Here is a 25,877-nt window from a genome sequence, read left to right on the forward strand (position 1 = left end):
AGCTGCTGTTTAACCTCTAAAACTTGCACACCTGACTGTATTTATACAACCGTATTTACAAAAGATATAACAGTTCTACCAACATGACCCATACAACCCAGTTCACAAAGTATGAAGTACTGCCCACAGTAGGAGAAGATCAGGTTCGAGACCATCTAAGGAACCTGAAGGTGCACAAGTCCATGGGACCTCTGTGTCCTGAGGGACTGGTGGATTAAGTGGCTAAGCCACTATCCATCATATATGAGAAGTCATGGCAGTGCAGTGAAGTTCCTGCTGACTGGAAAAGGGGAAACAGAAGAGAAAAAAGGAAGACCTGAGGAACTGCAGACCACTCAGTCTCACCTCTGTGCCTGGCAAGATCATGGAGCGGATCCTCCTGAAAACTGTGCTAGGGCACATGGAAAACAAGGAGGTGATTGGTGACAGCCAACATGGCTCCACTGAGGGCAAACAGTGCCTGACAAATGTGGTGGCCTCCTACGATGGAGTTACAGCGTTGGTGGAAAAGGGAAGTGCAACTGATGTCATCTACCTGGACATCTGCAAAGCATTTGACACTGTCCCACACGACATCCCTGTCTCTAAATTGGAGAGACATGGATTTGATGGATGAACCACTCAGTGGATAAGGAATTGACTGGATGGTTGCACTCTCAAGAGTTATGGGCAACAGCCTAATGTCCAAGTGGGGGGCAGTGATATGTGGTGTTCCTCAGGGGCCCGTATTTGGACCAGTGTTATTTAACATCTTTGTCAGCAACATGGGACAGTGGGATTGAGCGCAGCCTCAAGTTTGCTAGTGACACGAAGCTGCATGGTGCAATGACATGCTGGAGGGGAGGGATGCCATGCAGGGGGACTTGCACAGGCTTCAGAGGTGAGGCCATGCAAACTTCATGGAGTTCAACAAGGCCAAGTGCAAGGTCCTGCACATGGGTCGGGGCAATCCCAAACTGCATCCAGCTCTGGGGCCCCCAACATCAGAAGGACATGGACCTACTCAAGTGTGTCCAAATGAGGCCATAAAGATGATCAGGGGGCTGAAGCACCTCCCCTGTGAGGTCAGGATGAGAGAGCTGGGGTTGTTCAGTCTGGAGAAGAGAAGGCTCCAGGGAGACCTTAGAGTAGCCTTTCGGTACTTAAAGGAGGCCTTCAGGAAAGATGGGGAGGGACTCTTTATCAGGGGGTGTAGGGATAGGACAAAGGGTAATGGATTTAAACTGAAAGAGAGTAGATTTAGATTAGATATAAGGAAGAAATTGTTCACTGTGAGGGTGGTAAGACACTGGAACAGTCATTCTATGATGACTTTGCATTCTTGTAGTGAATAGCCCAGGAAGAGAGCCAATGATGGTTAGGAATGACTTGTTTTTAAAGTTTCCTAAGTCAAGAGGAAACGTTAGTCAATTACTAAGCTTCACAACTCCACATGCTTATTTGATAGTCCTTTTTACCTTTTTGTGAAAAAACCTGGATTTTGCTTGACTCATTCTTTTTATACAACACCAGAAAGAATTTGGCATGAATAGATGCTGAAGCTTCCCTGTTGCAAAAAGAAACAAAACAAAGAGATAAATGGTCTGGATTTGGAGTTTGAAAAGGAAATCTGTGGTTTGAATGGATGAAAAAATAGATGTGTAAAAAATTGGTTGGATGGTGAGGCTCAGAGGGTGCTAGTTAACGGGTTGCACTCAACCTGGGAGCAGGTAAAAGCTGGGTACCCCACGTATCTACCCTGGGACTTGTCCTGTTTAAGATCTCTATCAGTGACCTAGACAAGGCAAGGGAGTGCAATTTCACCAAGTATGCAGATGACATCAAGTTATAGGGACCAGTCAATATACACAAGGGCTGGGCTGCCATCCAGAGGGGCCTGGACAAGCAGGCAGAAGGAACTAGCATCAACCCCGTGAAACTCAGCCAGAAGAAATGCACAGCTCTGAAGAGGCAGAAGCCCAGCAGTGATCTCAGCCACTGCCAGCAGGACCAGGGAGCACCTCTGTGGGGAAGGCCCTGGGTCCTGGCAGACAGCAAGCTGAGCAGAGGCCAGCAGCACACTGGGTAGCAGCAGCAGGCATAGGCTCAGAGAAGAGAGGTTCAAACTGCAGATTAGGTAAAGGTTTTCTCCCACAAAGACAGCCACACAGTGGAGCTAGGACACAGAGAGGTTATGCCACCTCCACCTTGGAGAGTTCCAAAACTTAACTGGACAAAGCCCTGAGCAATCTCATCTAATCCAATGTCTGACCCTGCTTTGAGCAGGAACTTGATCTAGAGACCTCCTGAGGTCCCTTCCAACTTAAATTATCCTATGATCCTATATCACTTTCTTGATCATTAACAAATTCTGCATTAAATAAATATAAATCAAAGGTGCCATTTCCACCTAACAGAGCTGAGGCATCTTATTCTAGCCCCTAAGCAGTTACCTGGAAGGCTAAGAAGGCTACTTCATCAATAGCCTCTACAGCCAACCAAATCTATATAGAATACAAATCAAATAAAAGATCAAGGCATTGTGTTCAGGTTTTTACAACTCCTCTCATTTCAGTATCTGAGCATCACAGGTGAAGTACAAACTCATGACCCAAGGACACGTTTTGTGTGTCCCAGTTCCCCCTACTTTTCTCTCAGCAACTACTTTATCTTTCACAGAACTTGCCAGCCTTCCACCAATGGCTGAGGCAGAAAAGTATGTCTCTCTCAACATTCCTTTCCCATATAACTAAATCTTACAATACAGTAGTGATGTAAAGCAATAACTTGATTAAAAGATATCATATGAAGGTAAAAATCCAAATGAATAACTGCAGTACCTTTAGGTATTTATATTGTGTATCTAACCTTTTTCTCTTTGTCTTGTTTTTCTGGATGCCTTAGATCATTGTGCTGTCTTCAAACTACAATCTTGTAGAGTGAACACTTGTTTTGTTCATTTAAACTGGCTTATATCTTGATGAGTAACACAGAAAATATTTATACCATTGACATTTCTGTGGAGTTTTTTAATAACTTGCACTCAAAGAATGCACATGCTGAGAGAACAAATCAGGCATAACTCCATTATATGCTATCCGAGGATATAAATCCTCTGAAACAAAATTGATTCCCCTAGAAAAAAGAAAAAACAAACCCCACAACTTCACACATTTTTCATCTCTTCTGATCTCAAAGGAATATGAAGCAAAATACTTATTTGCTCCAAATAATGAATATTTCTTTATATATTTATTCCTTTCTTGACTTAGTGGTATTTTACATTCAGTTCTGATTTCTATGACTAACACAAAATGAAATGAGAAAAAAAAAAAAAAAAAAAAGAGGCATAAAAAATACACAGGACCAAATTCTCGGTTAACATGAGTTGGTGCCACTTACACTCTGTTAAGTGGAATTGGACCAGCTGTGATCCAACTCACAATAGACTATTTTCTAAAGAGTAATAAGACATAGTCAAGATTATGACTGTGTTCACAGTAATCTTGTGCTCAACTCTCCAATGTATTCTCAGAAAGTCTGGAGGTCAGTGATAAATTTTATGGAAGCTGAGGAAACAGCACAGCAGCAGATCCCATAGCACTGGTCAGTGCTAAAACCAAACATTTCATCATCATTTCTGGCAATTCGAAAGAGCAGCCCCATTGTAAAACGTGAGGATGAGAACCTGACAAATTTCATCTCATGTCTCCCCACAATCCTTACCCCAATACAGTGCTAACTTACACTCATGCTACTCTCATCCATAAGATTCTCAGCTTTGCTCAAGAAATCCAACTAAGATGCAGCATGCAGTCTTATGAGGAAAATATGTGCTTGCCCGTGGAGTATCAAAGCTCCCCGAAGATTTCTCATCGTTCCCACTGTCATCCTGCATGGAAGAAGGCTTTGCCTGGGTTCAGGTAGTGAGCTGGAAAGGCTTCTTTCGTTCATTATCTTAGTCATAACAGCAGTAATATATCTAGTATATACCACTTACCACTTTTTATCAGCCATACAGTCTCCATGCATCTGTTTAAAAGTTGCATGCAGAGACATCCAGATCTACAGATATATCTGAGGAAAGGAGTCATGAAGGTAACTATGAATTGCTTCCAATTTTCTTTTGCAGAATGTTTACCCCCATTAACTCTTAAATCTGATGAAATAAAACTGGAGATATCATAATCTTCATAGGTTACCTCTATCCCCTTAATCACAGTATGTATTACTGAATTGTTTCTTGGAGTAGCTGCATAAGGTACTTGATCTGCTCCAGTGGTTGCCATTATTTTTACCTTTCCAGGTACTTCAAAGGCTTTGCTATTGGGGGGCATTTCTCTGCTGTAACATCATGTTCAATTACCCATAATACACTGTTATTTTGTTTCCTGTTTTGGGGTAGAAACATGCATTTCTCTATATTCCAACTGGGAGAGGAGTGATTCTGAAATACTTTAATTGGAAGTTCCTGTGTTTTGTGTGATATGACTACTTGGCCCAACAATTCATCTTTTACTTCTTAGAGAGCAGAATAGAAATAAATACTGAGGTAACAATAAAGTATTGGCATTTGCAGTTTTAATAGGAACAACCTTCTGGGAAACATTTTCAATATGCCTGTGCTTAGTAAAACTCTATGGTAATTCTGGGCTAAACTCATGCTCTCAGTTAAAAAAAAAAAAAAAAAAAATAGTACTTCGTATCAATAAAGCCAGCATCTGTCCGTATGCTTAAGTTTTTCACTCACGGGGATGCATAAAAGCTAATGGAGCTCTTAAAATCAGAGTGAAAAGTGTGACTTTTATTTTCCCCACACAAATCTATCTTCATCTGGGACTCAACCTGCAAAGAGTTCCCGGAGAAGCCACATTTGCCAGACTCGCAAGACTATTGTAGCAACAGCCTGAATGCACCTGTGCAGCACTACCAAAGATTTCTTCACTTCTGATGCATCCTCTGTGGGTATCCACTTCTAAGGTAAAAGGAGGAGGTAAGGATATGCATTTTAATGACTTTGTGGTGCTAATCATAGTAAGAACGTGCCATTCCAGCAAGCAGAACTGGATCTGCAGCCTAGTTGCAGCTAGAAAGTGTGTAAAGCCTGGGGGAGAGGAGGGAACATTCTCACAACTAGTCTTGAAATTTCTGTCAGTTCAGGGATTAGTCAGAGCCTGGACCACTGCAGAAATTTTATGCTAAATTGCCTGCTGAGAAACACAATAATTTGTTCAACAGACAGCAGCCTGAGGGCTGTGGGAGCAATTTAGGTAGCCAATTAAAAGAAAAAAAAGAAAAAAAAAAAAAGTGTCTTTTCCCCTACCTTGATAGCTCTTTGTAGAAACTGACATTTCATACACTTGCTGAGCCTATGAAGCACAAGCATTTCTGGGTATTAAATTCTGGCCTGATTCTATTTCTGTTCCCAAGGTATCTGGCAGCAGGTTAGTAGAAGTTTTAGATACAATCACTTTAAAAACTAAGCTTCTCTATTTCTTTATCTTCTTCTCCCCTACAAGGTGCTACCGGTGGACAGATTAGTTACCTAATTGCATTTACTACTTTAAGAGTATTTTCAGCACTGCTTTGAAGATCATATAAATTTTCCAGTCTGCTCCTCCTGATAATCTTTCTTTCATATACAGATTAGGGGACATCTAATTCTGACCCCTTCGAAGTGCTCCCTGTAAAGGCAAGACTGCTGTATTTAAGAATAACGCAATACCCCCGGTCAGCGTCAACGGCCCTTCCCCGGACTGCCCCGCAGCAGCTCCGAGTTCATAGTCCCCTTCCCTGAGGTAACGCGGCTGCCCCGGGACGCCCAGAGCCATGGCCGGGACCCACAGCGAACACGCAGCCGCTGCCCTCAGCCACCGGCCCCGCGCAGCTCAGCGCCTGGGCCCCTGAGGGCGGGAAGGAGGGAGCCCTCCGCCGGCCGCGCGGCCGCGGGCTCCAAGAGTGGCAGGGGTGGCAGCCAATCAGAGGCACGCGTTGTGCTGCCGCGCGGGCGGAGGGCGGGGCGGGGCGGTGGCGGCGGAGGTGCTGTCTCCCTGAGGTAAAGGCGGGCGAGCCGGGCGGTCCTGGGGCGATGCTTAGCGCCAGATTAGTTTGTCTTTGTTGCTCTCCGTTTCCATCATCCGTCGCCGTTTAGCCACTGCCAGTTCTTCACCGATTTTGAAAACTGCGGATTTAAAAACATGTGATGCTGTCAGCATGCTGCATATCTCGCTTAGAGCGGTGTTGCCTGGAGTTGAATGAAACGGGGCCATGTCCTTCGGCGGTTATATTGTTTCTCCTTAAAAAACTTTAGGTATGCTTGGATATACCTGTATCCTCACAGACTAGTATTTCTACGTCCCACCCTTCCCATTTGGAATTGGAAAGTTGAAACATACCCCATTAAGATGGTTTTGATGTTTACTGATTAAATGACACACCCTTAAGAAACTAGTAGTACCTTAGTGGCTACTAAGCAGTTAACTACTATTCACTATATTAATTCACAATTATATAACTGCGAGTAATACTTGCAATTCTATTACTTAGTACTTGTATGAATGCATGGTTTTATTTCTATAAAGAAATCTTACTGATACACATAAGTACCAGTAAGTTGCAGTTCTATCCCATATTCTCCTGCACTTAAAATTAAGGTACAAATCTTTCCCTCCTTACAACACATTCCTTCTTGCTTCACCCTCACACATCAAGTCTGTTGGACACAGACTTGATGGAGGATACAGCAGGTTGTCTGAAGAGTTTTCCTTAGCATCCCCAGTGATTTTGGCCCACTGGTCGGGTTCAGCAGTGTCTTCTAGCTACCCACACTCCTTCCATCAGAAGGATGTATACTTTTATTCCCCTATACTTTGTTCCCCATCTGATTTTATGCCTTATTCCTTGTTTCTTCTACTTTCCTGAACCTACCTTTTTACCCCCCCTGCACTTCATTTCTCTGCCCAGACTCCTCTCAAGTAAGCAACCAGCCCCTATTTACTTATTCCAATTTGGTCCCAATTCTGTTACATCCATACCCAAATTTTATATTCCCAACACTTATGTAGGTAATTTCTAGCTTAATACCATTTTACTGATACATACTGGTATGTATATGAAGACAGCCTTCTGTCACGAGTTTCCCTTATGGCCCTACAGTTCATGCTGGTTACATTTCATTTACATAATCATACACTTTTTGGATAGAATTATCTTACTTTAGTCTTGACTCTCCTATCTAATTTCAATTAAGAGCAAGTATTCTCTTATCCTATGCATACTTGAGCAACAATGTCCTGTTCTGCACTCATGCCATATGTCTATCATTGTACAGTTTTAATCTCACTCATGGTTCCCATCCCAACTAATTTAGAGACTTGGTGTTCCAGCGGGACCTCTTGCTCACAACCAACCTACTCAGTCACCTTTTGCCTTGTAAAACTGAAGGAGAGAAAGAAAGTCCTCTCATAAATACATGAAGCAGTGAAAAGTTAATAGTGTAGACAGATGAACTACTATTTTTCAAAGCTAATTTAGAATCCATAAAAAATAATTGAATCCATTCATTTCTCAAAATTATTTCTTAGGGGAGGTAATTTGTGTTGTTTACAGTCACTTAATGGTTTGAAAGGTTTTCTGTGAAACAAACAGCAAGAGACATAGCTAAAAAAACTCAAAAGTCCAGTTCCTTTGAATAAAAATCAAGTGTTCATAGTCCGTAGTCTTCTGAAGGAAGAATACTGAATGATTTGCATTGCCTTCTTCTAGAGGAAATTCAGTTCAAAGTGCATGTACTAGCAGAAATTAGGAAGTTATTGTTGTTGAACCTTAATTTCAAAATTTTTCATGATATAGGAAGTTTTTCATTAATCCATATTCTGTATATCTTTTAGACAAAGTGTTGAAAACATCATAAAACAGGATGTTTGCAGCTTTAAAGTATCACTCAATGGACTATTTATATGAGGTATAGTTTTATTATTTCTCTTAATATTTTGAAAGAAATATGGCAGTAACTGAAGAAGAGATTGAGTGCACATTAAAAAAACATATAGAGAACTATTTTATTAGGAATTCTGTTTCAGTGAGGTTATTGTACTGTACTTGCTGGGATAGCATAGTGAAGTGATTACAGGTTCTTTTAATACAAAATTAAAGTACAATTTTGCCTAAAATAAAAAGCATCAATTTTTTCTATTGTTTGTTGCACTTACAAGTGTGTTTTATAGCCCATTTCCTGCTTAGAGTTTTATTTGGAGAGTGTACTTTGCCTTCTAATGCATAAAATTCAATTAATTACCCTTTTTGAGAATTAATCCCATTTTCTAGCTACTTTAATATATATTGGGATAGTGATACACAAACTTGTATTCCGTGCTGGTGGCAGGAAGAGTTTTTATAATGGTTTAGATTAAAAAAATGGAGAACAGATGTTTTTTCACACCTACAATGAGTATTTTGGCTTTATAGTTATTGATCAATTAAGACATAGAAACCTTATGAATTCTTGTTTTCCTTCCTGTCTACATGTATGCGATGTTACCAACATTTTGTCACTAAAGCACACTGTCTTACATAATTGAGATTTTACTTATGTATATTTTCAAAGAAAAGCTACGAGCCAAATAAAAAACTTATACAGCAGAGTGGTGCTTTGTTCAGCTGGATGTGGAATCCTGTTCTTAATGTGCTTGTTATGCATTTTTCTCAACCCTAGATACAGTTTTTCCAGCTGCCCAGTATAAACATATCATCAAAGAAAGGAGACTTTTCAGTCATTAAAGACATACGAGGTAGATTCCTCATGATACAGAGTATTGTAGGTGTGATTACAAAGTCATCTCAGAAGTTCAACATTCATGTTATAAACTGGCTATGAAACTATAAAAATGCACATATCTTTCAGTTAGAAGAGAAATTTGCAGTGCCCTTTACATTTCCTTGAGAAACAGGGGTAAATATGCATTTATTAAATGTCATAACCATTAGTAATGGCCTTTAAAAGCACTTTTATATACTTGAGAAAGGCAAGAAAAGCTATGCATTAGCAGCCTTTGTAAAATGAACTATTTCAGCTTAAACTGTATGCTTAGAACAAATTAAAATGTTCTGTAAAATGCACAATTTTCATGTTTTAAAGCCATTGTCTGTGATTATAGACCTAGAATGTATTTGTTCCACTTTACAGACATCAGTGATTGAAAGCAATTTTAGCTGTTAAGCTAAAGTTAGCCTCAGTAAAGCTACATACTGGTGTTGAAAATTTCTTTCTGATCTCTGTCATACAACTGCTTATCTTCACTTTTTCAGTGGTTTCTACTTAAACTCCAGCAGGTCGTTCCTCTGTAACCTAAGAGTACTTTGAGATCTGTTATGTCACAGTCCTTATAGCTTATTTTAATGAAGAGTAGTTACCATCAGTTCTTTCTGTTACTATGATCTCTACCAGGAACTTCACTAGCTGTACTTTATTTTATGATAAATGCAGTTGTTTCAGAAGTAACTTCAATACGGATTACTTAAACTGATATATGGCCAGTAACACATAGAAGACCTAGGTCCAGTTGCCTGTGGTTGTCTGTTTCTGCCTTCTTTGTTCAGAATTTGTAAAGGATAAGATAACTCAAGAAACATCATGCTTTGATTTAGGCAAGAAGAAGTGCATTGGATCAGTATGGTCTTTATCAGTGTTTTGCAAAAGCCTTCTAAAGAAAAGATGCTATGATGGCAGTAGGTTTTGCCTTTTTTGTTAAAATTAAATGGCATTTACAGAATTGTAACAATCCCATAAAGGATTAAACTGAAATGGAAAGAGGATCTGTAATGGTGACCTTTCAGAGAAGTGACAATGTTTGTTCAACATCACTTCCCATGTCTTAGGGTTTTTTTGTTTGGTTAGTTGTTTTGGTTTTGGCTTTGTTTGTTGATGGTGATTGAGAGACAGGACTCTGGATGGATGTAAACAAGAAGTCGAGAGTTCAGAATTGAAATCAAGGCCAAAGTCAAAGTCATGGCCGAAGTCATTGCCACAGTCGTTTATTGTCAACAACTCTTCTACAGTTATACAGTCTCTAACAATACTTGTCAACATTTGATTGGTCATTACCCTCTGTCCATAATACATCAGACAATTCATTGGCTACAAGTTAGTTACTGCTATGCTAAGCCTATTGGTTAATTAAATCTTACAAGCACAAGCACAACATCTTACACACTTTTAGCTCAAGGCAAAAAACTTTCCATTGTTTAAGAAACAGCTAGATGTTTTCCGTTATCGTAGCCTTGCATGTTTTCTTCAGACAAAGCTCAGCATCCTTATCTTGATTTTTCTACATTCCTTTTTGCTGCTACCAAGGCTTCTGGCCAATCAGGGTCAAGATGTCCTCATCATTCACTAGCTGTACAGCACTCTCAGTCCTTCTTCCCAGACATCCTGCTACAGTTTGTTTGTTTCGGTTTGATGTTTTTGTGGTTTTGGTTGGCTGGTTTGTTGGGTTTTGGTTGTGGTTTTTTTTGTGTTTGTTTGTTTGTTTGGTTGGTTGGTTGGTTTGGTTTGGTTATTGTTGGTTGGTTGGTTGGTTGGTTTTTTCCATTTGCTCTCTCCCTGTACAGGAAGGTTTGAAAAGTGCACCAACAGCTCTGTTGTTCTGGTATCAATCCAAGTCAGTAAACTATTTCTAATTTGTCTCCTGAGATGTCTAACAGTACAAGCTATAGCTGGCTTGATAATATATGCTGAAATGGGTGGACATTTCTAGGGCCTGAAGCAACAGAGCTGAAGTCAGGTGATGGACTTAGAACTAGAGAGAAGTTTCTAGACTAATTCATTATGTTCTCCCACATTTCTATAGCTAGTTGCCTTTTCCAATATGCCTTTTATACCCCCAATTTTTTTAGGACAACTTCTTTCTAACCTATGAACTTGTTAAAACCAAACCCCTGTGTAAGAATCTTTTTTTTCTCTGCTTCCTAAATTTACTACTTATTCTGTGGTTCTGTGCTATTTATACGGCACTATATGTGGGCTTTTGTGACAAAAGAACTGTTAAATAGTTTATTGAAGGTAGTCTTCAGTGAAGAGTCACTGAAGTTGCCACAGTGGCAATGTAATTCTAGAATTCAGTTGATTACTACCATGCTCCCCTGTTGTTTTTACTGAAGATAAAAGGATTTATAAGGGGCTTTTGTTAGCTCATAAAGGCACATAAAAGCTGAGAGGCTTTAGAATATTACAAGCACTTAAAACAGGAATAGTAGGAATGATTTAAAATTGTTTCTGGAAGGTTTATATACATACCAGTTCAGGAGACAAATGCAGGTGTTAAAACAAGCGCTTGTAATCGCACACACAAAGTTTAGGTAAGTGTAGCTAGGCATATGTGCAGTTTTGTATATCCAGAAGTATAGATTAAAAGTTAAATATCAAGTCAGGTAAATGTTAGTATCTTCTCTTAGTTTGGACAGTGTCAGTTTTGCAAAAAAATGAAGCTTAAATACAAAATACCATGTTCTAGTAGAAAACACTTGAAAACGGTGAGACTGTTTGACAAGGTAGTGCACAAAAAGAAGAATGGAACTGTGTCTCATGATTTTATCACAAGTCTTTTTTTGTGCAGAGCATGGCAAGGCAGAAGTTTTCCATCTGGAGATTATCACTTTGCTTTCCTCCCTGTTTACATCAGGATGAAAAGTATCATCTCACTGGACTCTTTGCTGATGATAAGTATAGGAAGCCATGGACTAGAAGTAGGTTATATAGTCCTTAAATTTTAGTTTAGATGTACTGTGGATTAAAGGAAAAGCTTATCTTTGTGCATAATATGATAAGTCTGGTTAAAATACTAATTATTTCCGGAGGTAGCAGTATGTCAGTTCATATAGCTCTTGCAGGTAGAACATGTTCATTGCCTAAGTAGAAACAAATGGGTAATGGATATTTATTTGTGTCTGGCACCATAAATGAGGGTGATATTTGATTAGATTGTAGAACCCTCTGGAAAACATTCTGCCTGGACATGTGGTTATGGAAGAATAGTAATGATCAGAGAGAAGTAGAATTCTAAATCTGATTATTTGGGAGAGGTTTGAAAGATGATGCTAGGATTTTGAGATGCAGGAAAGAATGGGGGTTTCCAAACATAGAAGTAAAGTTACGTATAAAAGTACTTGCATCTTTCTGGTGTATTTGCATTTACTCTTGCTAATGGGAACCAAAAACATTGTTTCTTCTGTACATCTTGTGTAAAGTTTGATTAGCCTCCGCAATGGTTTGATCAATACATAAAAATAAAAATTCATTTTAATATTTTCTATGTGATTCTTTTATTCTCTTTTTGTCTCAGTTACTTCAACGCAGAACATGATTACTATTTCAGTATTGGATCAATGGAAGAATAGTTTGTCTGTGGAGGATTTCCTGGAAAAGTCAGTAATCTTAAATTAAAACCATATATGATTCCTTTGATATCATTCAGGTGCTTTGTGAATCATATGCTAATGATGATAACAGAATATGGAAATGTTTTCTGACAGTAGCAAGTGTACAGTGCAGTGGAGCTATATGCTGCAGCAGATAGCTTAAAGATGGCTTCTTCACTAAAAGTAGTATTGTGTTTTTATGGAGTTCTCTGCTTCTTTATCTCATTTTTGCAATGGTTTTGTGATCTATTTATGACATTAGAGAAAATCTCTGAAATCTGTGCATGAACATGAAAATAAACCATGAGGACATTTTTGCGCCCTCCCTCTCTAGGAGTTCTCTCTCATAACTGTAATGAATCTATTCAAAAAATGGTATTTATAAGTCTTTGAGAAGGTTTAAAAGGCAGCTATAAAAAGTCAAAATTTCTCTGATGCAATTGAAGACAGATGTATTTATTATATATATATAAAGTCAAATGTATCAAATGAACGCTGAGATAGAGTTCATTTTAAAAACCGTTTGCAACACAGCCTTTACAGCATACATAAGAAAAGAAAAAAAAAATATGGTTCTGTAAAACCAGTAAATTGTGTGTATTTCTGCTCTCAAACAATCATTAGTATGAAAGAAATAGAGAAATTTCATTTGTGCTTTTACAGTCCCGTCTAAAATCTATGTTATCTTCAAATCTGCATTAAAAAATGGTTGTGAAGAAAAATTGTAGTGGGAGAATTAAGTAATCATGTACAGAAAATGCCAGCACCAGGGTTGCCAGTAGCTTACAGTGGCACTCTTCTGTGATTTCACTATCATACAGTCTTTAATTGCATTGCTACATACTATTTTTTCAGCCTAACTCTCTGCTCATTCATGGTACAGAAATTATCATACTCCTAGAGTGGATTGAGGCTGTGCAGAGAATTATGTGGCTGGCTGTGAAATTTGGCCTCTGTTGTAGCAATGGAGAGATACTTTTCCTGTAGAAGTGGTACTGCATGAAAAGGAAGTGCATAGTTCTTCAGGAAAACAGTTACTGCAGAAGAAAATTAAAATAAAAAGCACATAATGGGAAGTTTTCTGGGGGAAAAAATATTTACCCTTCATTTAAAATGACAGTTAACTCTCTTGGTGTTCTGTGTAATTCTTCAGTCATTAGTTAATAATCATAATAGACTCTGCAGAGATTGTATTTTCCTAGTATTATGTAATTCCTGGAGCTTGACTAAGAAAGTCAATTGCTGCCAGGGGAACTGATTCTGGTTTTGGCTTTGTCAAAACTCCTGTGTAATTTTGGGCAAGTCATTTGAACCAAAAACTCTGTAGTTATCCACTGAATGTGCTGCTCTTATTTTCTGGCGGACCTGAAGAAGATAAGTGCTCATAACTGAAGCTGAATGGGAGAGTACTAATGCTTCAACATGGAAAAATGCCAAATAATTTGAAAGACTAGGAGTTTGATAGCACCCAGCACGAGTACCTTGGTTTTGTTCTAGAGAATGTAGATTATAATAATAGCATTTTTATGGGAATCTTGTGAATATTAATGAGTTCATTTGCTGTTTTTCTCACAATGCTATTAGAAATATCCAGGATAATGTATTTGTATTCAACATGGGTTTTGTTAAATGGCCTCCAGCCATATGATCAATAGTGAAAATAATAACATAGAACAATTTTCATTACTCCGTCAACCAGAAGATTTGAAAAGAAAAATTGTTTTTGATCACAGATTTACCAAACACAGTATGCAGGAGTGCATAACATAGTGTCAGTTTTTAAATGGGGTCAAAATCCAATTAAAATCTTTCTAACATTTCAGTGACTTGCTTTGTAACTTTAAATATTATTTTGATAGGGATTTTTAATACAACTTCCCCTTTTATTTTTTGAAAAAGAAAAGTAAAAAATAACAGGAAAATGTTCTCAAGTTTTGGTCCCTTGGATCCATAGCACTAGTCCTTAGCTTCTGAACACAATAGTCAGATATACATTTTTTAAGGCTTTGTAGGAGAATTGAATGGGTTTCCTTGTGATGCTTGCATTCCTCTCTTGGGTTGATGGGAAATGCACTCTGTGGCTGAAAGCCTTTCTCCTCTTGTCATTTCTTGTCTCTTTAGGGTTCAGATAACAGGTGTTGAAGTGGCTAACTTTTAGCTGTATAGGTCTTCCTTTGCATCTTGTCCTCAAACTTGCAGTACTACATGAAGACATGTCTGAGTACTTTTAAAAGTTTGGACCTGAAGACCTAACTCTTCCCTAACATATGGGTTATTAAAAATGCACATTATATGAAAGTTGGGATGGTTTTAACTGCTGAACACAAAAAATGGAAAATTTAAAAATTTATATAATATTAAAGAAAAGAACAGTTTTGCAAAGATGCAGAAATTTTATTGTGCTACAGAACTACCAAAATCAAAGTTAAAAAATGTAATTACTTCTTTAGGTTGCTAAAACAAACCTGGAAATGTTATTTTGGAGACTTGCATTTAAGTAGCTTAACAGGAGTTGGACTAGATAACTTCTAGGTTCCTTCCAACATCTACCATTTTGTGATTCTGTGATCCTGTGAACTGGAAATATTTAGTTATATTTGCAGGTTTTAATTCAGTTCAGCATCTATTAGTGTAACCAGTACACCACTGCATTTTTAAAGAAAGCTATATAGACTTCAGGATTTTATGATGAAAAGATAATTAATTGCATCTGAAATGATTCTGCCTTATAATGCACTTGAACTATAGGTTTAGATTAATGCCAAAAGCTGCACTGAAGTACAGTTGAAATTACATTCTGCATCATCAGAAAAAAATTACTATTATGTGTAATATAACCATCTTTGCATCTTCAGAGAGCTATAAATGTTATGAGGATGCTGCAAAACCCACTTGAAGATATCACCCAAGATATTGTCTAGACTAATAACAGTAAGAGGAAAAGAAATTACTGAAGAAGTTGTTATAAAGACACAGTGTGGTTTAGATATAAACAGTGAGCAATTCAAGAGTCAGATGTCATCTCAAGGGATATTAAATGCCAAGAATGAAGGAGTTTATTAGACCAAACAGTGTTTACTTTTACCTGTTTTAACACTTAAGTGAGTCATAACATCTTGATAAAGCTGAGGGAATCGGTGCATGCATTAGACTCCCCAAAATGCGAAACTATTTCACTTAATGTATTTTAAAATGAAGTGGGCTAAGCCTGTGCACCAGTGAAAAATTAATTGGAGTGAGACTAGGAAATAAGGAGCAAGGAATTAAATTTAGGAGAAAAGGATGTGTTTGTGCTTCAGGTTCTGCAAGTGCTTTGCATTGTGTTTAGAGTAAATAAAGAGCATCTAAGAAACTCAGATATTTTAGGATAGTGGTTCCCCTGTGAGCAGGAATAAGCAGTATTAATACACAGAATTCATCACAAGTCATTATCAGTCTTCCTGGTGGAGGATGTAATATACTGCCATGTATTTGCAAAGGAATTAACAGTAAATATGGTAGGTGGTCTATTTTTGATATTTAAAACTTGACTTATGGTAAATGTTTTTCAGTAGATTTAGTGTTAGTAAAGAGCAGGGAGTGAATAGCATGACAAGTAAATTTACAGGTAAAACTGATTTCTTTCTAATAGTCAAAATGACAGAGTACAGGAAATAAGCAAGATGTTATAATCTTTTCAAAACTGGCTAGAAACAAGCACTAAAATGTTCAGCTGTTTTAATTTAAACCAATATGCATTTTTTCTGGAGTTCATTGTTCACTGCTGGGTATGGTGCACAGCAGAACTGTAATCCTGGAGTTGTAGAAAAAAAAATATAACTGTCTAGTTAAAAGTTTCTGGGCTTACATATGGCTTGGCATAGTAATTATAAAAGTGTGTCCCACATACACTGATATGTAATATGGTCATAATTCAGTTCAGTGTCTTTGGATTGTTTATCATAAGATTCAATACATTCTGTTCTAAGAGTCTGATCAGAAGATGACTTTGTTCTGTTTTAACAGCAAGCACAAGTTTTTGCTAGTAAATATGGACTTTGTGTAGATTTTTTTATGCTTTTCTGTGTATCTAAAAATTTAGATAACTAGATTAAGAGAGGTGATATTTTGATTTAAGCTTGTCAACTTGGGCTTTTGGGGCTTGTAATTTTTTTGTTCTTCATATAAGCCAGTGGGGAGTGTAAGTGTGAATGACTGCTCAAAGAGGTCAGTAGACTGATACTTTACTAAAAACTGGTTCAAAGTGCCAGGGAGTCTATTATCTCATTGGAGAGGCTGAGAAACAAAGAGAGGACAAGAAATGAGTGGGAGAAAAACACTGAGGAGACATAGACTGCCTAGGCAGGGGTGAGAAGACACCTGGCAGGAAAGAAGATAAGGAAGTGAGTCTATAATTCCTAGAAACCATGAAATGACTTAATTGAATAAACCCCCTTAGTAGCTTTAGTACATGCACTTAATTGCCATGCTTATTTTGATGATGGGACTCAACTGTCTGTATTTCAAAGATACTGCTGAAAGTTTTACTTCATATTGTAAAGACCTAATTGAACCTAAATACATTAAATCTAATGTAGTGCCTTCTGTGTTCAAAACACTGTACAAGCATGGCTATATGACTTGAACATATGTTTCCATACTTAGAGTGGTCTGTCATTTAAAATATTTACTGTTTCCCAGAATAGTCTTACTAAAGGCTTGACTCTGGAAAAGGCTGACCCATATAGTCTCAAATCAGCAACTCACTTAGGCATGATCTATCTATAAAACTATAGGGAAGCCCATTGATTTCAGTAAAGTTGACCCACATGTGACTTGGCACAGTGTTCTAAGGTTCATGGATTTTCAAAGGCTTACGCCATGTTAAAGTTTGGATGTTAATTATTATCAATACTGCATAGTTATTGCTTGTGAACTATACTACTTGTAGTTTCAAAATTAATTTTTGAGCTATACTCAAAAATATTGTAAAATAGCTGATTTTTTTTTAAGATGTCTAGTAGAGATTCATCACTATTGATGCCTAAACATGGAGGTCTATTCTGATATTCAGAGGTGCACTCATATACTGGTACCATTTAGGAGATTTACCTCCAGATGGATAGCAAATAGTAAGACTGTGTAAGGCAAATGATTACTTAAAAACTGAATAAATCGATAGGATGAACAGTTGAGAAATCAGTTGTCTGAAATCAGAATATTAAGTTCAATAAGTGTAGATGAACAGAAAATTTGGGATCTTCACAAAAGTCGGCACTAATCAGTCAAAGTCAGACTATTGTTCCAGTCAATTTATAAATTTATATGGATAACATAGCATTAACACAACCATATTTTAATTAGCAATTGTAAATATTTTGTCCAGATGCATAATTAGCTCAGGACTATGATTTTTTTTTTTTGTCTGTAGTCAAATGGTTTTGCTATTTATTAGGCAAACAGTTATGGGGTTTTTTCCTGACAAATAATAGAAGTATTAAGATTAGTATGAAAACTGACAGGAAAATGAAGTGGTTTTGTTTCTTCATTTATCCTGTCTTTTCTCTATTGTAGTTACTTGCAATTTCTGCATGATTTTTGAAACACAGCTATACATTTAACTCAGCAGCAAATTTTTGTCATAAATGTTATGAGATCAGTAGGTTTGATGCTTTTTTTCCAGCCATCATCCTTCTGTTCAATTTAATGCTGGGGATAAACCTAAAGGGCTTTTTCGTGGAGAAGAAATAAACATGCAGTTTGACCGTGGATCTAGTGAGTAGTAGTAACAACTCTGTAGTTTCTGATCTTCTTCAGTGAATATTGGGATTACTGAAGTTCTTAAGAGTATCTTTTTGAGTGACACCGATTCATTGAGAATCAGGGAAATTATGATGGTGTGTTTGTAACAGCTTCAGTATCAGATTTTTTTTCCTGCTTTTTAGGAAACCTGTCTCCTCTGTAGAGTTCTATATTGGTAATGGTTTAATAGAAGTCATTCCAAGTTCAAATCCCTGCTCTCAGACTAACACAGAAGAACCTTTACTTTGGAAGAATGTTTTTAAGGAAAAATCCACTCAGGAAAAATATTTGAAGATTGACTATGCCACTGAATTTAAAGAAGAATGGCAAGGTAAAGTGTTTAATTCACTGTTTTCTGACTTTTTATGGAGTCAGCTTGTTAACTTCCATAATTTTTTGTGCATGACCCATAGACAGTGAAGAGATCATTTGGGTGATCACAGCCTTTGCAATTGCAGAAGTCATAACCATTTAAGAAAGATTTACTCCCTGGGGAAGCAGGGCTTTTTTTAACAGTTCAATATAGATATAAGACAAAAGAAGCTTCGGGCTGATCAAATACATGGCAGGTGATAAAAAGTATCACAGTAAGTAGATCTTATCAGGCACTGATCAAAATGTTAATGATCCTTTGTACCTCAATAAAATTAGATCCTTGTGGCATGTTCTTTTACCATGTCAAGGAAGGAAAGAAGTAAGCAGTTTCTGTTTTGCTGGGATGAAGACTGTTCAAATTGCACCATTACCCTGAACAGCACTAGCTTTGCACTAGCACATGGTAGCACTGGCAGTGAAACTCCCATTCAGACATGGACAGAGTATTTACTCCCTGACTGATAAAGCACTTGAGCACATGCTTAAGGCTATTAAAATTCTTTTCTTAAGTGCTTTAATGATCAGAAATTACTGAATCGGAGCAAGTGATGATACTGTGTTCAAGTTACAATTCTGAAAAATAAGCATATTAAAAAATGTGGGACTGTACTTCCTAAAACCGCAGAGTGACAACTCATTTTAGTTTTGATGCATTTCAAACACTGGCATTTGTGAATTTCAAACTCTGCCTATATTTCCAGTTGTCAAATTGTGTATTAGGAAAGCAGTTAGGTATGTGACTTCAGGAGGGCACTTAAGTAAATGCCTAAGTGCATACTTACATGTGCATGCTTTCCTGAGGTGGGGAGTAACAGGTTAAAATGTTAAAATTAACAAAGAAATGCACTAATTAAAATATTTGAATCATATTAGAATAATGAGGTTAATTGTAAAAACTCTTTTTTTCATACACTTTAAGTACTTGAATCACGTATAATAAAAAGATAAAATACTAATTAATATAATAAAAAATAATTAAAGCTATAGCTAAATTGGGATAATAAATGCAAATCAAGGGGGAAAAATGTGCTTCATTTGACCAATTTACTGTTAGGATATTAGGAGTTATCCTGCTGTAATTGAATTAACAAAAATTAAATGAGATATTATTTGAGGACAACATGATTAAGTTTATGTCATTGAAGCCGTCTTTATCTTCTGATTGATTTTAGCACCTAATTTTGCAACCACTATTTGCCTGAATATTGAGGTGCTTCCTACTTAGTTTTCCTGGTTGACTGAAGAACAGGAATAAGAATAGATCAGGGATCTTGTAAATCATATCAGAAAATATGTCAATTATTTATTGGAGGTACTTTAAGCTTTATAGGCTACTAGAAGCTTTAGTAGCCTCTCCTGAACTGTTCATCTCATTAAGCAGAGGCATTTTATAATGAGGAATGTATTTTTTAATTGGTGAATTTCTTTATGGGGACCTGTTTGTGTTAGCAACATAAAACAGTTTGGGGGAAACATAATCAGTATCTATAATTTCAAGCCACTAGGAAGGAAAGAAGAGTTATTACAAATGGGAAGTTCATCCAGGGAGTGAAGGGGGGGTGTAGGAATGAGGAGGCTTCCACATTAGTAAAAATTAAAGAAGATGAACAAAGAACTTCCTTTTCCCTTCTACATGTATTATATATGTATAATACGTGTATTTTATATTGCAAATATAAAGGATTGCATCAACTAGAGTTCTGATTACTGCATCAGTTCTGTCTCATGGACAGTAGTAGTCTAAATTCAAAAGAAATGAATGTCCATAATGTCAACTTTCTTGAAGCTATAATAATTTGTAACATATATTTTTTGTCTTCATGTTTTGTTTTTCTTCAGAAAATTTTCTTTTTCTTCAGAATTAGAGAATCCACATTCAGATTCAGATGTTTATGGAGAGACTGCCTAATTTCTACATTAAAAATTACAGTGAACTAAGTTTCTCAGCCAAAATCTCATTCAAAAGTTCCTTTATCATACTTTACAATACAAGCAAGGGAATGAAAAGAAAGTAGCTTTTCTTTTTTACAGGTGTTATATAAAACAAAAGAAAAAACAAAAGAAAACCAAAGCTTATCACATGAACTACAGGGAGTCTAGCCTTTGTTGCATTTAAAGTTTGAAAATCCTAAACTATTTAAAGTAAAAAGTAGTTACTGTTTTGCTGACATTGGTAGCATTCCAACAGTTGCTCAACAATTCTTTTTTTCTGATAATTCTTATTGTGTTATTGTTTGTTAATGTATTTTTTCTTATTTTCTTCAGATTTATGTATTGAAGAAGAACTTGTTTTTACTGACAATCTTGAAAATTTTCGTAAAAAGCTGCCTACTTCATCTGTACTTCTGAGCAGGCTACATTTTTTTTTAGTGAAAGATCCCCTTTCAGATTCTGAAGGACGGAATTTAACAGAAGAGAACTTTTTCAGGTATCTACAAATTATTCTATAATACTAAACAAATAATAGTCTGTGTGTAATGCCATAAACATTGTAACATCTTGTATTGCATTATTTAAGAAAACTGGATAAATGAAATTGTCATTTTTACATTCTGTAAGTGTGAAATGTGCTCAGGATTTTTGTTTTGGAATGCTGAAAAAATTTCCATCTTTAAGTGACCTGGTCCTCCCTCAGACTGACCAATTCCCTATCAGTAAACACTGAATTTGGTTGGGCCAGAATTATACACATTTCCATGCTCCTTCTTTCTTTCCTCTCAGTCATGCTGTCAGTAAATCCATGCTCTTATCCTGCTGAACTGTATTTCTTCAAGTTCAAATATTAACTATTCTTACATTTTTGCTCACTTTCTTATTGCTAGGTTGATTGAATTTAATTGAATGATGTCTTATGTCAGGAATTTGAACAAACTGTTATATCAGGTATAAGTTATATTCAGAATGTGCCTAGTATTTTGTAAATATATTCATCTGTATACACGCAGTCATGAAGTCTAGCTAAATTTTGTGGTGGTTTACTCCATGTCCAGATGACTTGTATAGCTTCTTTTCCACTAGGTAGCTTTACATGATTCACAAACGAGGCAAAGCAGATTTTAAGTGATTTAACTGTGTCTATATAGTAACAGCAGGGAGGTGTGGGATTGTTTGCCTGTTTTTTCAAACATGACCTCTGATCTTGCAATGAGTCTTGGATATAAGACTATGTGCATGTGTGAGTATTGTAAATATCTAGTGAAGAGAACACAATCCAAATTCTGCAGTGACTTTCAGAAATACTAGTCACAGGAATAAAAAAATGCTAATGTGAACCTTTACAGAAATAGCTCTGACCTGCCAATCCACAGTTCACTAGCAAAACCACCAGTCTTCTCAAACTGGGAGTCCAGATCTCCCAGTGGAACACACAGGGAGATGCATTTAAACAAAGAGACAACTAGACAGACTTCTACTTAAAACTCAATGAGCATCCCAAAGCTAGGTGTGGGACAATTTATACTCTTCAGTCTAAAGTATTCCTCCAGGAAAACAGTGTTGTCAGGGACTGATGAGAAAGCTATCCACCTAAAATTCATAGATTTAATGCCTGTTAATGGCCATCAGGGGAAAGCCTGATGAAATATTTTCTTTATACTTTAAAAATATTCATCCCTGTTCTGCTTGTATCCTTGCTTTACAAGGCAAGTAGTAGCCTCACTCCTGAGTTTTACTTCTTGGCATTTTAAAGTTTGTCAGTTAAATCAGGGAACATAATTCTAGTTTTCATTTTAATTAATAGTGGACACATCTGCCTTCTTTGGTGCAGTCATTCCTGGAAATAGAAATGAAAGGTGACAAAATATAAATAATGTCAATATTATAGATTACAGAAATGTTGTATGTAGCAGAAAAACTTGATATTAGAAGAATATCTGCAAAGGTCTACAGCTTTTGAAGAAAGCATTTTCACATGACAGGTCTTATAGGTTGAGATGATGAACAATTTAAGTTTTTCTTAATAAAAATAACTTTTGCCACATATGTGGCTATCAAAGCCACTGCTAAGACTTCCAGTCTTTGATATGAAGTAATACAAACAAGCCACTTACTTTATTTTATGATATTTTAAAGGGAATGTTTGACTTTCCAAAATGAAATGGTGATGGAAGAGACTAAAAAAGAATTGCAGGGGATTAAAGAGAACTTCTGTACCATTTCTGTAAAAGATGAAGAGGTATAATCATGTTGTTTCTTACTAAATACTATATTAATTATTGCTTTATGTTATGTGTGTATGTTCATCTGCAAGTGATTTTACTGAATTCTTTTCATACTTGCCAAATATTTGTAGCCTTCACATTTCCAAAATTAGAAAACACTGGGTTTATTTGTGTTTTTTCAATTGTTGGATGCTGTGGTTTGGAATCTCACTCTAATCAGCTGTTTCTCCTGAGACCTGATGTGTTGGCAGTTTTCTGTAGGTACTGTTATAGTCAGAATAAAAGTGAACTAGAACAGCAAGCCATGACATGTGCATAGGAAAGAGAATGTTCCAATACATGTTCTGAGATTTTGGGGGGCCAGCCTGTCTTTTTTTTTAAAAAGAAGTCAAATCAAATCTTTTATCCATTTTTAAAAATTCTAAAAATCAAGCTTCCAATTAAATAAATGGGGATTTTACTTGATCAGGAACTGTAAGTTCAGGTCCACTCTCTAAAGTCTACTGACTCAATTTGAAATACTGTAATGCTATTTTTTTTTTCTCTGTATTGGGCAAATTTTTGTGTATGCTGTGTAAGAGACATATGACTTCTTTCTTAAAAGCTCTTTGATTTAGAACTAAGCTTTTCAAGAGTTTGAAAAAGCTTTGCCTGTACAGTAACATCAAAGGAAATTTACTTACCATTCTGTTGTGATTAATATTTTTCAGTATTTCATGTTACCTGTTGCGTTAGAATTCTGCAAACCCAGCAATGGCAGATCAGATTCTGTTAAGATTCCATCATACTTGGAACTGAAAGAGTTGTTAAATTTATCTCCTGAAACTATGGCTGTTGAAGAGATATACAAAGAGATGATCAAAGAAGGTGAGGGTTGATTTTCTTAAATGCTTGACCTGATTTTCCTTTCATTTGCACAGATTTAGTGTAATCTAGCTCTTTTATATTCAATTCACTTATGAATTACGTGATAGGCTATCAAATGAGAATTTCTCTGTATGAGACTGTGAACTGTGCTATACCCAAATTTCTGAGTATTAGAAATGTCTCCTAAAGCAGCCAAGGAGAAATGAACTATTTGCTATTTGATTCAATCCATGGTTGTGTTATAATCTTGGAAACAAATGTAACATGATTCATAATACCCAGTCTACAATGAATACAATAATATAGTGTTATGTTTTCTTACCTGTAATTAATTTTACTTTCAGAGACATCTGTAAGAGGGTTATATGCAGTACAGTCATACCATAAAAATTGCTTGTATTACATTGTAGTTGCAAACATGAAAGCAGATTTTGAGTAAAATAAAAGGTTAAATCTTTCCATGGATAACAGGAATATTTTAAATTACAGTAGTAATCTCTTTAAAGAAATTTAAGAAAAATTACTAAAAGCCTTTATACTACAGATAAGTACAACTTTTAAGATAGTTATTGGCTATTGGATTGGTATCTATGACAGTATTTTGTATAGTTAAAAGAAAAAGATGATGTCTGAAAAGTTTTTATTTTGATTAAAAAAAAAACAGTTTCCGTTGGTTTTGGCAAACAAGTGAGGAAAAACTCTTATTTGGTGGACAGGAAACAGCTCAAAGAAGCAAGATTCATGCTTCTGAGTGTGGAGGCTCTGTGCAGAATTCTGTTTCTGATAGGGCAGCAGTTTGGAGCAATCCAGTCTCTTACTGAAGATATGAACATAACTTTTAAAACTGTATTTTTGACTAAGGAAGTTTCACGTGCATTCCTCTGATACATTTAGTACATCAGAACCTACATGCCATGCTCCAAGCTGAATGACCCAACCTCCACTGCAAAGGCTTGAGGATTTTTTAAATAGACTTCAACCTACTATTCTTTTTTGTTCGTTTTAGTCCTTTTTAGTAACAAGAGAATTTACACTTCTCCTGATAAACTACATTTAGGCTGCCTACTTGTTCCAGAAATCATGTCACTGTAGTCATAAAAACTTTGAATAGTCAGATAGTGACTACGTGATATTGTATTCTTTTTCTGGCACCTTTAAGGGATGAAGCAGAGCACTGCTCTGCTCAGCTACGACATTTGGGGTTACTAAGTATAACTGTAATTTTTCATAATGATACATTATGGAGATTCAATAAAAAGACTGAAAGAAAAAAAGATGTTTTGACTGGAAAAAGGAATAAATGGCTCATTTATGGAACTTTTAAAAATCTGTTTTCAGATCTCAAAGCAGAAATTACATACAAAATAGAAATTTCCAAGTACTGCCCCATGCCTCAAGAGGTTTGCTCCGGTAATGCCAGAAGTATGTTGGAGTGCTGTGAGCCAGGTAGGAAGACCTACATAAATCAAGGGTTGATACTAAAATAAGTTGTTCAAGTGATTGTCCCCATATTCTGTTCTTGGGAATACATGCACCATATAGATATAAGAGAAGAATGTTTGCTTTGTGTAATCTACTATTTTGTACCTGCACCATATGCAGGTAGAACTGCCATACTCCTTTCAAGAGTTTTGAATCTGAAACACAACCAACTTTAAAGTTCCTTCATGTTGCTTTTGGCTGCAAGTAGTGTCTAACTTTTGCACTTGCTTGGCTTTTTAGATATTTTTTATCGAACATCCTATCTACCCAGAGAGGGCAAAAGAAAGTTAAGGCAAATTGGTGGCAAAGAGCACAGTTTAAAGTTTGTTTAAGCAAATTTTAAAGTTTAATTAAGCAAATGCTTTCAAAAGAGTGTGATGGAGGACAATCCAGAGAGAAGTGCTGAGTTTATAATTTCTAGAGGTTCAGAACTCCTCTGCAGACATTTTGGTTTGCAAATGGTTCAGTAACGCTGTGTGATCAAGGAACTAAGTCATGTAGTCACCAGAGCTGTTTTCCACAGAAAAAAAATGGAAGTGTTGGATATTTGATAATGTGTGCATTGATTCCGGGCTTCTCCTACACTGGCATCAGGAAATCCTTTATACATACCCACCTTTAATATCTTGAAATCTCAGTCAGGCATATGCTGGTTATAACACATACCAATGCCCAAGAGGTTTGGTGTCTGACTGTTCAGACTAACTATCCAACATCAGTTAAAATTTCTTCAGGTTCCAGGTGTAACCCCTTAGAATAATTAATATTCTTGCCAGCTCTACTGTTTTCACATCTTATTAAATTGAATTGATGGTTGTC

General features: G+C 36.5%; 1 protein-coding gene across 1 annotated transcript in view; it reads left to right on the forward strand.

The window, feature by feature from the left end:
* Positions 1 to 7,897: 7,897 nt before the first annotated feature.
* SHOC1 (shortage in chiasmata 1) overlaps positions 7,898 to 25,877 on the forward strand; it is a 53,888-nt gene continuing 35,908 nt past the window's right edge. The window contains 8 exon segments of the mRNA XM_033001555.2: positions 7,898 to 7,942; positions 11,592 to 11,721; positions 12,318 to 12,399; positions 18,318 to 18,505; positions 20,815 to 20,977; positions 22,621 to 22,723; positions 23,420 to 23,576; positions 24,915 to 25,022. Coding sequence (XP_032857446.2) covers positions 7,898 to 7,942; positions 11,592 to 11,721; positions 12,318 to 12,399; positions 18,318 to 18,505; positions 20,815 to 20,977; positions 22,621 to 22,723; positions 23,420 to 23,576; positions 24,915 to 25,022 — 976 coding nt within the window.

This window comes from Tyto alba, unplaced genomic scaffold (genome assembly GCF_018691265.1).
Source record: "Tyto alba isolate M040663 unplaced genomic scaffold, T.alba_DEE_v4.0 Super-Scaffold_13, whole genome shotgun sequence".
Classification (NCBI taxonomy): Eukaryota; Metazoa; Chordata; class Aves; order Strigiformes; family Tytonidae; genus Tyto; species Tyto alba.